This window comes from Seriola dumerili, unplaced genomic scaffold (assembly GCF_002260705.1).
Source record: "Seriola dumerili isolate Sdu_G_001 unplaced genomic scaffold, Sdu_1.0 BDQW01000147.1, whole genome shotgun sequence".
NCBI lineage: Eukaryota > Metazoa > Chordata > Actinopteri > Carangiformes > Carangidae > Seriola > Seriola dumerili.
This window is the reverse complement of record NW_019174402.1, coordinates 105448-121251: the sequence shown is the minus strand read 5'-3', so window position 1 is coordinate 121251 and position 15804 is coordinate 105448. Positions and strand designations below refer to the sequence as shown.

At 39.2% G+C, this 15804-nt stretch overlaps 2 protein-coding genes across 5 annotated transcripts; both read right to left on the bottom strand.

Annotated features, from left to right (window-relative positions):
• Positions 1–3926: 3926 nt before the first annotated feature.
• On the bottom strand, positions 3927–9036 carry nutf2 (nuclear transport factor 2). 4 transcript variants are annotated; one of them, XM_022750020.1, is made up of 5 exons: positions 8960–9036; positions 7764–7885; positions 6618–6689; positions 6206–6304; positions 3927–4900 (listed from the first exon to the last, which is right to left on the bottom strand). In XM_022750020.1, the coding sequence occupies exons 2-5, from the start codon at positions 7860–7862 to the stop codon at positions 4787–4789; spliced, it is 384 nt and encodes a 127-aa protein (XP_022605741.1). In that variant the 5' UTR covers positions 7863–7885; positions 8960–9036; the 3' UTR covers positions 3927–4786. The 4 variants fall into 4 exon arrangements, with proteins under 4 accessions (XP_022605741.1, XP_022605742.1, XP_022605744.1 ...); XM_022750021.1 differs by lacking the exon at positions 8960–9036 and adding an exon at positions 8714–8795; XM_022750023.1 differs by lacking the exon at positions 8960–9036 and adding an exon at positions 8672–8729.
• Positions 9037–10698: 1662 nt separating this feature from the next.
• On the bottom strand, positions 10699–15642 carry tsnaxip1 (translin associated factor X interacting protein 1). The gene is made up of 11 exons (XM_022749850.1): positions 15587–15642; positions 15311–15449; positions 14984–15124; positions 14777–14870; positions 13831–14027; positions 13409–13550; positions 13047–13213; positions 12800–12913; positions 12184–12293; positions 11834–11945; positions 10699–11576 (listed from the first exon to the last, which is right to left on the bottom strand). The coding sequence occupies exons 1-11, from the start codon at positions 15640–15642 to the stop codon at positions 11487–11489; spliced, it is 1362 nt and encodes a 453-aa protein (XP_022605571.1). The 3' UTR covers positions 10699–11486.
• Positions 15643–15804: the final 162 nt, after the last annotated feature.

Below are 15804 nucleotides of genomic sequence, written 5' to 3'. Positions count from 1 at the left end.
GAAGCAATCTAATCTGATCTAAAGTCAGTTGATGTTTTGTATATTATTGTGTGTATTAAATTAATTGATTAATAATATAGGTCCCATTTTAGCTGCACTGTGAGGTAATCAGCAGGATTTAAAGGGTCAGTTCACAAAAGTTTGACAAAATCTGTATTATTCTCTTGATTATCTGATTATTTATTTTGTCTGGAATATATCAAAGTAGCAAAATGTGCAAATTATAAGAATATTTGACATATTCAAATGTATGTATGTCAATTTATCTGACCAGCAGTCCAAAACCCAAAGATACTCAGTTTACTGTCCTACATGACAAAGAAAATCATCAATCAGATGTTAGAAGCTGGATCCAACAAAAATAAAAAAAATAAGTGATGTAGAACCAGGAGGAGACGGGTGAGAAGAAGACAGAAGAGGAAGTTTGGATTTGAAGAGTGAAGAAGAGAGTAGAAAGGAAGGAGTGAAAGAGAAAGGGAGCAAAGGAATGAAGGAGAGATGAGGAAATGAGGTGAAATCTTTTGCAGATGAAGAGAAAGAGGGATGCAAATATAAAACGGATCCACCAACAAATTTTACGAATAAAAACATATGTGAATACATTCAATTGATTTACATATAAATGAAAATCATTAGTGAATATCTTCCTAATATTTACAACTTTCAAACAAACATTTTTGAATCAAATTTCTTTCCTGTACGTTTGTGGATTTGCATTTTACACACACACAGTTTAGAGACAAACCTCCTGCCGGGCGGAACGAAAATTGACTTGTATCGGGAAAACAAGTGATCGCCTGCTGACGCCGCCATTTCCGCTTTTCAAATTAAAAGCACGCAGTCTTCTTGGAGCTGTTTTATTTCCTCAAATAATCGGTGACAAGTAACGTGAGCTAGTTTGTAAGATATGAAGTGACAGAAGCTGGTTAAGGTCTTTGATAGTATGGCTTTTGGTGTTGATATTTGTTTTGTTAAGAAATGACATACTATAATTTTATTGTTCATTGTTAATATACAGGCTAAGCTAACTTTAACTTGTAAACCGGAACCCGTTGCCAAGGTGACAGTAAACAGTCATGTTGCAGACTGAGATGATGAAAGCAGGGTTGACATTTAACCGAAAGTTGCTACCACTAGGTGGTACACCAACCACCAATAAACATAAAAGAAGGAGTAAAGAGACAGGCGGAGGCAAAATGCATCATGTCAGTCAATAATGTAGCTCAGGCTGAAGCTCAGGCTGAAGCTCAGGCTGAAGCTCAGGCTGAAGCTCAGGCTGAATCTCTCTGCTGCAGACTTGATAGGGATCGAAAATAAATGAAATCTAAAATGTGCTTCTTTGGACTCTAAAGCAGATGTCCCTCTCTGTAGTCACCACTCTGGTCTGGAGCAGTGTCCCGCCCGCAGCACCATCTGATTGGTTACACATCACAAGTAAATAGCCTATCACACTGAAGGCTACTGTGTGCACAGCCGGTCATAGACTAGAGCAGCTCCGGTTAGAGAGCGGAGCCCCGTGTCTGAAGTCAAGCCCGTTTTCCACTGGTCAAGAAACTCTGTAAGACCCGCTAACATCGGGCTTTTGTCGGTAATGGAAAAGGGTGCAATCGGCATTCATCATTCTATGATGCTATTCCTTAAAGAAATTTAATATCATTGGAGGAATTGTTCATCTGTTGGCCTAATATTCAGTTCAGAGCCTGAAGACATTTACTTGGCCTTGTTGTGGATCCCTGTCTGCTCAGTTAGAGCAGCACATATTATTATGGTCTGGATTTAAATGAAGATTTGACTTCTAAACATTAAATCTGTGAACTCTACTCCAGCATAGTGTAACAAAAATAGGTGTCAAGATTAGTGATACTGTTTATGCAAAATTCATTCCCCACCTAAGTCATGTAAATTCAAAATAGTCACATCAGACAATTTTTGCATCTTTGTATCTGACTGTAGTGAAAATGAGTCATTGTCAAAATCTGTCGTGTTGTGGTTTCAGAATGATGGAGACAGAGAGCAATTAGATTCAACATATGAACTTTCATGTTTTTCCCAAATGATGTACAAACAGCTTGATACAGTAAATAGTGCATGTAGCTGCTGTGAATGGGGAGAAAAATTCCCCATGTCCCCTGAATATTGACTGAAGTTGGGGCTAAGCACCGAATGTTTACAGCGTCCAGCTTGGCCCCTGTGTTGCCACAATAATGTCCAAGGAGAAACAAGCTGGTTTTACACTCAAAAATAAGTTGAGTTTCTATTTGCTTCATTGTGGATGCAGAAAGGCTCCTCACTCAGGCCCCCTGGTGGCACAGCATTTTAACCTCATATCAAGGGTGCCCGTCTTTGTAGTAGTTTCCCCACAAATTCACCTCCCTGCAGCCTGCCATTACTTTTTCTAGCCCCATGCACCAAAGATCTTTGAGAAAAAGGGTGTTTTTCAGTGAAATGTCCTGCAGTAGGTAAAGTCACACATTTAATCAAGGATTTATGGTCCCTTACTTGTTTCCTTCACTAGTCATTTAGTTTTTACCTGTACACTTCAGGAGACATGCTTGTGAAGACATAACTTACACCTACATGTTTTTGGTAGTCTCGTGTACAAATGGAAATTTTAGCCATGACAGAGGCACTTGTGGAAAGGTCAGGTCGTGAACCTGACTATATATAAACCCAGTTGTCAGTTGATTATTTACTCCTGGCTTAAACTAATGCAGTCTAATTCAATTCTGCAACAGTTGTGAAGGTTATAATGCTGGGTTATTGATGAAACTGTGTTAAAGAGGTACTGATTCAACTGCACGATCATTTCGGAGGCTGCAGTTTGCGTTGCTGTTGAGCTGCATTGCATTATACAGAAGTGTGTCTGTTTAGTCTACCCTCATTCATTCGAATGCGGTGACCAAAATACTAGAGACATGTCCTCATAACACAATGCAACTCAACAGCATCACAAACTGCATCCTCCAATATGATCATACAGTTGAAGGAACACCTCTCTATGTTCTGACGTCTGAGCATGTCAGGTGACTGGCTCCTGCTTTCGGATGTAACTGATGCAATCATCACAGGGAGGTGTCAGTGCACAAATGTATCAGCAAAACCTTTCTGCACCTTGTAATGTATTCAATGAAGAGGTGCTGCCATTTCAACACATGAATCATACTGATGCTTACATAATGAAACATTTCTGCCTCATACAAAAAGATCTTTGACTTGTACCATACAGTCTGTAGTCATACCTTTGTGGTACTGCTTCGGTTCTACTTGAAGTTGTGCAGCACTCATAGAGGAGCACATACTACTGAAAAATACTATAAAGTGTCAACAATATATAAAGAAGGGTAACATCTTAAAATCACTAGAATATTTGGCTACAGCTGCGGCTAATTACGGATTTACTGATCCAACTTTTTCTCTCCCAATTCCTCAACTCATGGTATCGGTCAATACGGAGTAGCAGAGTATCAATCCAAGGTATCCAAGTATCATGTGAGGTAAAATGAGGCAAGGGCTTGCTGTGACAATAAAAACTGAGTCAGCAGCTCTGTGACCTTACTGTAATTACTAAAACAGAAATACTGAAGAAACTGTACTTAATGTTGATCGGTCATATCTGGCTGATATTCAATCCACTAACAATAAGGTCAGTAACGGCCCAATACTGATCCAATGGACCTACAGCTGACATGAGTTTATTTGACAATTTACTCATTCAACTACATTACAATAAATATGAAGCAGGTCTTTTCAGTTATCCAGCTGATCTTCTGTAGTACGGGCACCCAAACTAATAAATATTCAAAAAAACAAAAATAATATATATTTAATATGTAAAAGTCAACACTTGTATGAAGACTCACTGTGAAGAGATAAATAAAAGACTGGGAAAAGAATTACCCAAAGAGAATGATATGGAGACAAAGCCACACCATTAAGAAAAAAGTCCAGGTTTTATTGTGTATCGTGGCTGTAGTCCATGTTAACTGCCAGATGTGTGTGTGAGAGAGAGAGAGAGAGATAGAGAGATAGAGAGAGTGAGAGAGATAGAGAAAAACTTATGAAAGATCAGAGCCAATCACACAGCAAGGTGAAACTATGTCCTCCATGTTCTTTGGTTTGCAAGAGCAAAACCCGACATGAGAATGAATCATGGTAAAGTTAACAATCGTGTAAAGGGAGATAAAACTTAGTTAAACACACTTAGGCAAGCTAAAGTCAACAACACAAGTGGCATCTAAAAACAAATTACAACACAAGTCGGAACTGAGGAAGCTGACTCTGGACCTGAACATGGATCTACAAGCCAGTCAACAATAGTGCTAACAGAACTGAGTTGACAGCAGTGGAGTCAACGTTAGAGAAGAATGGGTTAGAATAGAGTAAAGAAGGGTGGAGAGCAGAGCAGAGTATGAGTTAATGGCGTCGGTCAGCTGTTTTGTCTTCCTGGTGGCTTGAGTGTAGATATTGTAATGAGGGGCTCCCAGCGTCATGCAGATCAGCGGAGTGGCAGACAGGGGCGTCTGATTGGTCGGCCGGCTCTCAGCAAAGAAACACATCGCAGTTCTACTGGCTGGGGTGGTTTGAAAACCCACCTGGATGAGGTTCAGTGATTGACATCTAGAATCCGGTGTTTGCTTGTTTGTCAAACAGGCGTAAATGAGACAGCAGGAGGGAGGGATGAGTGTTCTCTCTTCTCTCCATCCTCAACTCCTCCCTCCCCTCCCTCCATACTTTACACGGTGCCCTTCACTATGGCTGCCCCTGCCCACCAGAATAAGGTAAGGGCTTAGCCGAAGTTGTGAATGGCCAGCCTGAACATGTCATTGGTGCACACCCATGCATCGTTAATGTTCTTGAGGATGAAACTCTGATGGAAACCCATGATGGGGTCGTCGTCTGCCTACAGACGCACACAAACAAAGAAGAGGTTCAGGACAAAGGACATGCTGGAGATACAGGCTGATCATCACATGGACACTAAAGGAACCTAAATAATGTGTCTGTTTCCTAATGTTTTTCTGCACATTTTCTATCTGACTCAGTAAAAGAGAGAGGAGGAGGAAACAGTTATAGGAGATAATACCAACTGCAAACACTATGGAGAAGAATGTCACTTGCAAGTCATGTTGCTGCATATAACAGTTTCCAATACACTCAGTTGTATTAGGTACACTTACCTCAAACTAATGTAGCCTAAAAAAACAACAGCCCTACATACATCGTCCCTAAATGGAGGTTATAATCTTCAGTTTGTGGTGAAATTGTTGGTCATTTTAGAGGATGTAATTTGTGGTGCTGTTGTTCTATTTTGCATCACATAGAGAGATGTCTCTGTTATTTGGCCTATCCTTCTCAATGATCTAAACGGAGATGAAAAAAATAATAGAAACACCTGTCAGTATAATGCAATATAGTTCATCAGCACCACAAATTACAGCTTCTAAAAAACAAAAAACAAAAAACCCCTTTCAACACAAACGGGACATTATAACCCTCATTGAAGTAGGATTTTTTATTTATGTATTTATTTTTTGCAGGACTGTTGTTTTAACTGCATGTACCTAATAAAATGGTACATCACTGGGTATTTGTGTAGTTTTTATAACCAAGAAAATGATCAAATCACTTTTAACAGTAACTGAGATTCTGGGAACATGAGGAGTTGGTGTGACTCTGCTAGTCACTGTTGTACCAAGCATTCACCACCTGTGTGTAGATGGACATTATCTCAGATGTGTTGAAGAGTCAGAAGCACTAAACTGAAAGGTCCTTTTCTGGGCATGTCAGCCACCCGAGTGTGAAGATATATCTGGAATAATTTTTTTCGTTATATACATAGACTGAAAATTTCATGACAGTATACCAAATGTTGCTTGCTCATAAATTCTACTTTTACAGTGCATTCAGAAGGTATTCAGACCCCTTCAAGTTGTTCATTTTCTGAATGAACTGTAAATGAAAGAAGAGTAATTAGATCCTCATAAGATAATTTGATGGTACAGGACCTGAAATTGTTTGAAAGCCAGGTACATATATGAATAACCTCATTCACTTTAGAAGTCAATGTGTAGCAGTGAATGGCAGTAAAACAGCTGACTCTGAATAAGGCGTGAATGGTAGTGCTACTTAATAATAATAATAATAATGATAATAATAGTTTAGATTTTATAGCGCCTTTCAAGGTACCCAAGGCTGGTTTACTTACTTTTAGCTGTCCTACAACCATACTCAAGATGCAGCAGTCTGGAGTTGGCTGGTGGTCTTGCGCTGTTATACTATGCGCTATTTTTGTGAAGGGGAGACTCTGGCACAAACAAGAAAAAATACACAAATAAAAGGTTAATACAGGTGTATCAGACACAGAGAATACAAGTTCAAAAAGAAATCAAAACATGTATCCAAGATCCATCCCATTTAATCTTTAACTATTCATTCAATCATTAAAACTTCAGAGAAGCAGTATAGTATAACTGTCAGGCATACATGCACACACTTGTGAAGTCTGATAACTGACTGCTGTCTGTATACACAGATATAACAGTTATAGGTTAGGGGCCACCCCACCACCTGTTACACGTTACCTCAGTATATAGTAATAAGTTACCAAACAAACTCACAGAAAGTTTCTCAACAATTGCTCTTTTTCCCTGGAACTGTTGTCCTTCCCACGTAAGGCATGATGCATCAATCTGTGTGGGGCAGAAACAGAGAGGGCTTATTACCACACTTATTCATGACCATGTTCTGTACTTTTTCCCCCAGTTACACCGTGGATAAAAGGCCTAATGTTTAGTCAGGTGGCTTATTTAATCAGCAAAGCTTTCTAGTCTGCCACTAATGCTTATTGCCATTAATCTGCTGATTGTTTTGTCTAGAAAATGTCGAAAATCATTACAATTTCTCAGAGCCCAAGATTGCTTGTTTTGTCTGACCAACAGTCTGAAACACAAAGATTCAGTTTACTACAGCCAGAAAATGTAGTGATTGATGAGAGGTGCACAAAAAAAGTAAAAAAAACAAAAAACAAAAAAAAAAAAACAAACAAACATTGGAAACATCCACCAAGTTGTTTGCTGTCATTGTTCTAGGTTAGCTAGCCATCCTCTAATTTGCACAGGCTCACACTTGGACTGGAAAACCCAAACCCACTAACAACTGCTCTGGAGCAAGTTAACTCCAGATCATCAGATCAAAACCTGCCCACAGTCACTGTCTAATCAGATAACTGGAAAAACTAAGTCATCATTCTACAGAATCCCAACAGGGACAAGTTTACAATAAACAAGACAAGTAAGATATTCTTTACATTGTATATATCAGTTTCTGCTGTCAAACCAAATTGTGTTTCAGCTCATATCAAATTAAGGACTTTATTCATGGGTCTGACGATAGTGTTTGTGTTTGAGTTAAATGAACCACTTGTTAACCTACTTTGTGATACAAGTTAGGACAGCCAATGTAAGGTTCAGTGAAGGTAGATAACCCCAAGAGAGCCAGATTAAGTTGAACTCACTTTGTGATTCAGGTCCCTGGACCAGTGTGTTTGTACTTGATAATAGTCAAGTGTTGATTCAAATACCTAATTTACTTGGGTTGTGCTGTGAAAACAATGCAACAAATGCAAAAAAAAAAAGTTTTTTATGTTATACAATGTTAATAACAACTGACCACTGACATGGCCAAGTCCAAATGAATGAAACTGCTTAAAAATGGCATCCACTGCTGAGGTTAAACATCTTGTAAATAAACAAAAGCACACTCACATATATGGATCCAAGTTGTGTTCTGTCCGAATCAAACATCTGGTAGTAGTGCTGCACGAAGCTGGATCCTATCTGCTCCCACAGAGGCTGGTCCACCATCCTGAATCACCCTGCAACACACACTGAGAAGATGGAGAGATGGGAGGGGAGCCAGAAAAAAAAAAAAGGGAATACATGTATGAAAATGATCATATGCTACAGCCTTCCCAGTCACCAGATCTCAACCCATCTGAAAGGCCTATGAGAAAAACAGACCAAAAGAAAAACATATACACCACCTACATCACAAAGATTTCACATCACATATGTTCTTTGCATTCACACTGTTCACTTATTTTAGGTAGAACTTAACTGGCTGACCACACTTAAAAAAAAAAAAACAACACAAAACACGGACAGAGTTACTGTACATTAAAAAGCTTATGAATACCACTACACTGGAAAAGAAAAACATTAAGACAACTTTAACTAAAATGGCCCAGGCGACTTTTGCTGAGCACGCCGTAACATTCTCTCCGCTTGGGTGACAGTGACAGCACAAGTCATGTGCTTCCACATTACGATACACTGTTGTTACTGGAACAATCTGGGAGCTCGGAAAATTAGCAGTGAAGTCGAAGCAGCATACCACAAATACCGCTGGACATAAGCACTTCTAGGTCCGAGTGAATATAGTTAGGGCTAGAGAGGTAGCGACATATGCGTACTGAGTTACGTTAATAAATGGAAAAGCTCATTTATGGCTAGTTAACGCTAGCTAACTAGCTACTACTAGCTTGTGAGCTGTCTTGTTTGCTAACGTTAACTCAGCCTGCGTTGGCAAAGACAGTTCATATACCTAGCATGCCTCCCCGACAGCTAATGATAGACGTCAGATAAATTATATTTCCAAACGTTAGCTAACTGACTGGCTGGCTGGCGCTGGCCTTGTCACTGGTTGCTAAAAATACCCCGTCTTTTCCAAGTGTTGATGCCTCCTCCGGGCCCGCGCACACAGCTCTGGAACCCCGGGGCAGCTACCCTACATAGGCGTGCCCAACGTTAGCCCTAAACCTGACAGGAGCAGCCAATTTAACTACTTATACTCCCTTGTGCTTGTTCAAATGTCAGGCTAAACTAGCGCTTTTTGTTTTCGCACATGTTTCCATTCACTATTCCCTAAAAGGATTTCTTAAAAATAAGTAATAAAAACTTACCTCTAACCAACGCCGAGGCCGGCTGCACGATCGCAAAGTGCAGTGTCTGCTCCGCTACGAGGGCACGTACGATGGCGCCGTAATTGGCTTGGTGGATTGTGGGGATTGTAGTCTTTATATACAGTACAAAAAAATTTCAATAGTTTTGTGATATGTTCGTAGTTTGTTTGTTGTACTCAAAGACTGCTAAAACTACTACATACTGAAGACAAAACTAACCAAAGGAAACGTGCAGGTAAGTGCCAGTTTGCAATTGAAACCGTGGCAGAAATTAACTAAGTACATTTATTCAGTTTCTGCACTTCAGGCAACACTTGTAATTTATTATATTCATTTATTATCATTATTTATTATGTCCATGTTATGCTTCTTTATATATCTACTTCACCACATTTCAGAGGGAAATGTTGTAACTCCTGTACATTTATTTTCTTGCAGAAGGACAAACAATTCGAAGAATCATATATAGTTTCCTCCAGAATTGAGGCCAAACAGTTCATTTGGTTTCATCAGACCATAGAATCTTGTTTTTCACAGTCAGAGAGACCCTTAAGTGCTTTTTTGCAAACTTTTACTGAGGAGAGGTTTCTGTCACTCTGCCATAAAGCCCAGATCTGGAGCTCAGCCAGACTGACCACCGGGTTCTTGGTCACCCCTCTTACCAACGCCTGTCTCTCCTGATTGCTCAGTTTGGCCAGGCAACCAACTCTAGGGAGAGTCCCAGTTGTTCCAAGCTTCTTCCATTTAAGAAATTGGAGGCTCCAGACTGAGGCAGCACTGTTCTGCCCTGTGGTCCTCCTCAGCATTGACTACACAGGTCCTGTTGTGCTGTCACTCCCGTGAGAAGCTTTTGCTCATGTTGTGTCATGCATAAATATGTGTTGAATTGATTTTTGGCTACTTTAATACAAGAGCAGGAATTCAGATTTTAATTTCTTTATTTCAGTAGACAGAGTTTTCCTCGAGCCAGTAACAGTTACCTTGTGCCGTATGTGTTCTTCCATTTTTTGATGTCACTTCAGGGCTGCTGGACATACAGTGTGTGTATTCCACAGAGGGCTTTCTACCTAAACCTTTGGCTTCTGCTTAAAGAGGCTGGTGAGAGCATGCCTAAAGCATTCTGGTATAAGTGAGTTGCATCTCGGCAAACTCCCCAAACAGGTCCTTGATTGGCCCTGGAGTTCTATATCAACTTCTTCACATTGCTCATACAATGTCAATGTGTCATACAGACATCATTTGTCTGTGTACGGGCACATGTGGTTCATGTCATTGGATGTGTTGGAGGAGTCCCAGATGACTACTCTGTATTTCTTTGACTCAATCTGTCCACTGTGCAGCAACAAAGTACTTCAGAAAATACAGCTATGGTGACTTTTACTGTGGAGAGTTTGAGCTACTGTGAAGAAAATGTTTCATAAATGTTAGTAGGTGCTGAGTAAGCTGATTTCTTGAGCAACTTTAAAAAGAAAAAGGAGAGCATTTTCAAACATGACGTCAACAGTAAAATTGGCATTTACAGATTACTGTAAATGTCTGGAAGGAGTTTATTTGGGGGGGTCACTTTATCAGTAACAGTACATTCATTAATCTCTGTCTCCAGACCAGCATGTGTACTTCAAGGGCACTGAGCCTGGTAGGATCCCTTACTTTCCTCATGCAGATACAGCCATAAACAGTACACCATCTGCTCTGCTATAAGTGCTGTAATTACACTAAACATAAATACTAACTCCAGTAAAAATGTGGTTTGCCTTTCACAGACACATATACAATATACAGGCTGTGATTGAATGTATAGCTGTGGGTATCAGGTAAAATAAAATTTCATGAAAAGTGACAAATACGTGAAAATTAAAGGTTCCCTGTGGAGATTTTTTTATCCATAGTAGCGCTATGGCGTAGTTATGTCTAGGTCCAGTTTAATTTTTCCCATGCATGCACACAAGGATACACATGCTTGCGCACTTGCACACAGGTAATGCAATACACAGTTCTCCCAACGGTTTCACACTATTCCAGTGATCTACAGGTGTCTCTAACACACTCAGAAATGCAGTAAGTAAAGGCAAGGGAGAAGATGGCTGCAAGCTAGTAAACATGGATGTAAACAATGCAAGATTTTATTACAATACAAGATTTTTACTACCAAAAATAATTTATTTATAGTTAATTATATTTTGATAAGCTGCATTTGGCAGGGTGAAATTAAACCATTCTACGGGGCTCACATAATAGATTCTTTTCGATTTTGTTTGGCAAGATTTGGAGTTCTGGTTCCATTACAATGGAAGTGAATGGCATTTGTTTTATTTTAAGTCACTGATAAAAGACATTTGTACTCAAATTACTGTACATACATTTGCAGTTATTCAAATATCAGGAACTGTTGCAAATGTGTTGTGAGGACACTAAACAGTTTGTAATTCAAGAATTAATGTTCCATTCATTTTTTTCGTCCAAGTCCTAAGCTAGCAAGCTAGCCTACCTTCTTAATTAACAATGAAATTAATACTACGGTGTTATATCAGCTGCTGGCCGGAAAATAATTTGATCCAGCGTTTTCCTCTGATTGGTCAAGAGCTGGAGGTAAGGCTGCCACACCAGATTCTGCAGGCTGTTGGAGCATTAAAGTCAAAAGAGCAAAATTTTAGAAAAGGAGAACAAACAAACTAAATTTTCACATCTGTAAAGACATAAAAAATATTTAACATTTCTTCACTAAAATGGCCACATTAGTTTAGGTGGTCACAATTACTGAACAACTAAGCTTAATAAAATGAGTTCACATCTTCATGTACCTTGTGGGCTAGGAGTCACATTTTGTGAATTGGATCATGTAACATCAGACTGAAATTGTGAAACGGTACGTACCAGGCTGTTAAGTCTCTGGGAGGAGATGATGTCATCGCTTCTGTCTGGTTCACTTTGAGCCGAGGTCACAAGTACATCTACTTCCTCATCTGACTTCAGAGGGAACTCTGCCCTAAACATACCCACATGTACACAAACAACTGTCATTTGACATATAAACAGATAGAGCAATAGAGAACAACTATTCTATTTTCTTTTTATTTGTCAAGTTTTTACTTATTTGAATTGAGGCTCTAACCGTAGTGAACATTGTATGTTGTACAGATTGTGAAGCTCTTTAAGGCAAATTTATGATTTTGGACTTGACTACAATTGTGTGTGTCCTTTTTTTGTGCATTTTTATATGTCACCTAAATTCCTGGATAGTGGGTGTGCCGCCCTCAAGGGTACCAGAGTGGATCGGCTCTTTTAGCTGGCTGGACTGAATTTGGTTTTGCCCTTGAGACACATTTGCATCCATCTGAAAAACAACGAACAGCATGTTAAGCAGATAGCTTAACATTTCATAACATATGTTTAGCATTTATAGAGTTAGATGACAAGATCAACGCCACTCTCATGTCTGTCCGTTCTATGTGAAGCTAGAGCCAGGGGATGGTTAGCTTAGGGGGAAACAGCTAGCATGGATCAGTCTGAGGGTTAAAATAAATCTGCCTACAAGCTAATTAACACTAAGCTAAGCTTAGCTAACCTGCTGCTGGATCCATCTTCATACTGAACGGACAGATATGTGAGCGGTATTGATCTTTTCATATAACACAAGGCAAGACAGCAAATAAGCAACTATTCCTTTATACAGGGTTAACTTACTGAAACAAATCTGTGAACATACACTAATCTATTTAGGGTCAAATATTAAGGGTCTTTTGGGTCTCTGTGGTTATTCACACCTGATCACCTCTACCATACAAAATCACCACAACATATTGTGCTCACTTATGAAGCCATGGGTGTAACGGACTGTACCTGCACAGTGGTGGAGTCATGTGTCTCAGACTGCATGCTGCCTCTTTTATGGAGATCAAGCAGGGTGTCATACTCAATCTTCATCTGATCAAAATCACCCTGCAGTGTCTTCAACTGGACAACCGAAATAAATGCAAAGATAGGACTATGGTGAAGATTTTACATTTGAAGTTTTAGGTTTTAAATACTAAATTCTGTCAATGTGTGAGTGCACAGTATGTACAGTATATCTGTCTGTATGAGCCACCTGCAGGAATGTCTGCTTATGCGTTTGTTCCAGGGTATCCCAGTTGCGTTGTGGCACAACATCCCAGTACTCTGCCTTCATCCTGTTAAGCTCCTCCTGGGCTTTAGTCAGGTCTCTCCGACACACCTTCAGAGCAAGCTGCAGCTCCACTGGGTCCTTGGCCTCTTCTTTCAAAATGGAAACAAATCTCAAAACAAAATACACTTGTTTTTGGATATTTATATTCAGATATTTGCTCTCTTATTGATAAATTACTAATGTAAAAGCTATCATTCAATTTTGATGCAGTGAGCAAGGTTCTAAAGGGGGTGTACAGAAGAAAACACAAATGACCTGTGATGTGATTTCCTGCTTGGGTTCACCTGTGTTTTCATCTGCAGGGTGCTCCTCCTTCACAGAAGCTCTTGTTAGGTCACTGAGCTGCCAGATCAACAACTTGCGAGCGTCACGCTCCTCTCGGTACTGCAGATACTGGTTGGACAGTTCATACTGCAGGCGTTCTACCTGGAGATGAATGGAGGAAAGTGGGGTGACTGACACAAGACAATGATAATCTACCACCAACCTTATGGTTGATCTGAACTGAACTTCAAACAAAACATGCTCGAATAAAGGGATTTCTAACACTGAACAACATTTTTCATACACATGTATGAGATCAGGACAGCACATAAAATAAATATTGGAAAAACTGGAATCCATATGGGAATTAATCACACTAAGTTAATAGTTAAGTAAATTATAAATAGTGGTTAGAACACCACTTTATAAGTATGGCATGTACCACTGCCTGCATGGCCTTTTCTTTTTCCCTCATGGCCTCAATGGCCTTCTGCAGTTGCTGCTTCTCCCTTTTCAAGGCTCCAATCTCAGCTTGCTCCACTCCCCAGAGAGCTTGAATCTTCCTGTCACATTCCTCTGTCACCAGCCTCAGATGGGATCGCAGTGGTTCCAGTTCTCGGATTTGATCCTGCTGATATGCTGAACATATGTATAATGCATAATAAAACATCTATTATTAAACTATAGGGCTGAAATGATTATCTATTACATTTCTGACAGGTGATTTACTAAGTCCTTTAGGCTTCTCCTACTCAAAGATCTGTTTTATTTTTCTCATTCAGTATAATTGTAAATCGAATCCTTGAGGGTCAAAATAAGCACTATTGAATAACTGAATAAAAACATTATAGATTGATCACTAATAAAAACACTATTAGAAATTTTGGTTGTATGTTGTATGTAATCACTATACTTGCTAAGTTAAATTCTAGTTTAATCTTGCAAGACTATGTTTTTCCTAGTTGTTTGTTTGTTTATTATATGCAAGATATATCAAAAACTTGTTTATAAATTTCAATGGAATTTAGTCAAACTTGAATCTTAAAATGGCCAGACTGCTGTTTTTTTAAAATGTTTTTTTGCAATTTTCTCAAGAACTACTGCATTTTAAATGAAAAATGTTTCCCATGATCGTCTGTCACTTTGTATTTTGAAGCAGATTAAAAAATGTTCAATATTTTTTAATTATTAAAATAACAAATTAGACAATTATTTAACCTGTTTCTGACTACGTCCTCGTATTATTAGTTTAACAGCTCCAGTTTTACAATGTTTTAGGTTTTTATCTGTGCAATTTAGATTGTAGCAAACTACATTCTCTTGTTTACAACTTTATTTAAAAAAACAAAAAACCAACAAAAACAGGGGCATTTCTTTGAGGGTCTGACCTAAAGTGTTTTCATATTCCTTTTTGATGGCAGAGAGAAGGGGTTGGTAGGTTTTGAACTCTTTGATGAAATGACCAAAGACATCACGGTAGACCTGTGGCCAAAGCAGATGAAGGTGTGTATTAAAAACAAACAAACAAAATGTCCAAACATGGATATAGGTATGGTGCTTTTTTCTGGTTTTATTGTGAAATTAAACAACAACACCTGTAGCTTCAGTTCTTGGAATTTTGGCTCATGGGGACTGATATTATGCAGCTCCTTGTTCACATATCTCTCCAGGTGCACCAGCAGTTGGGGTTTTCTCCCCAGGCCTGCATAAATGTAACTACTTCCTGTTGAGCGCAACTAACAGGGCACAGTTTAACACACACACACAAACACAACGACAGACACACACACACACACACACACACACACACACACACACACACACACACACACACAAAAGGCAAAACCAGTGCTCAACTTTGTTTTGACAGTGGAAAAGCCAACCACTAAGGGGGGACATACAGTAACATAAAGTAAGCTTACCAGGAAACCATCACAGGCTTGATGAACCTGTTGCTGGTTTGCTTGTCTCGCTGCAGATGGCTGGACTGCACTTTCTTCTTCTTGTCCTTCCTCTGACGTCTGGATAGTGTCGTTTTGAACACTCTGGTCATATGTAAGCCTAAAATAAACAAGAACAGAACTAGTTAGGTTGATCATTGTAATTTAACTAGCTCGTTATGCTAACCACTATATGTAGGATACTTATAATAATACAATGGTTACAATATTTTAGATAGCATTCGCTTTATCACTTGCCTTTGTCTTTGTGACGGCGTTAAAGGTGGAAATTTAATATCTTTGTGTGGTGACATCTCGATTATATGAAAGATAAATAATAACATAACAAGCTGTTGCTCTTTTTTAAGTTGGGTTTGGCATCACAGGTCTCAGCATTGTAGCAGGGTTTCCATGGTAACGATGACGACGCAACAAGACCCACAGAGTGGACCGCGGCGCGCCTAACTTGTTTTCAA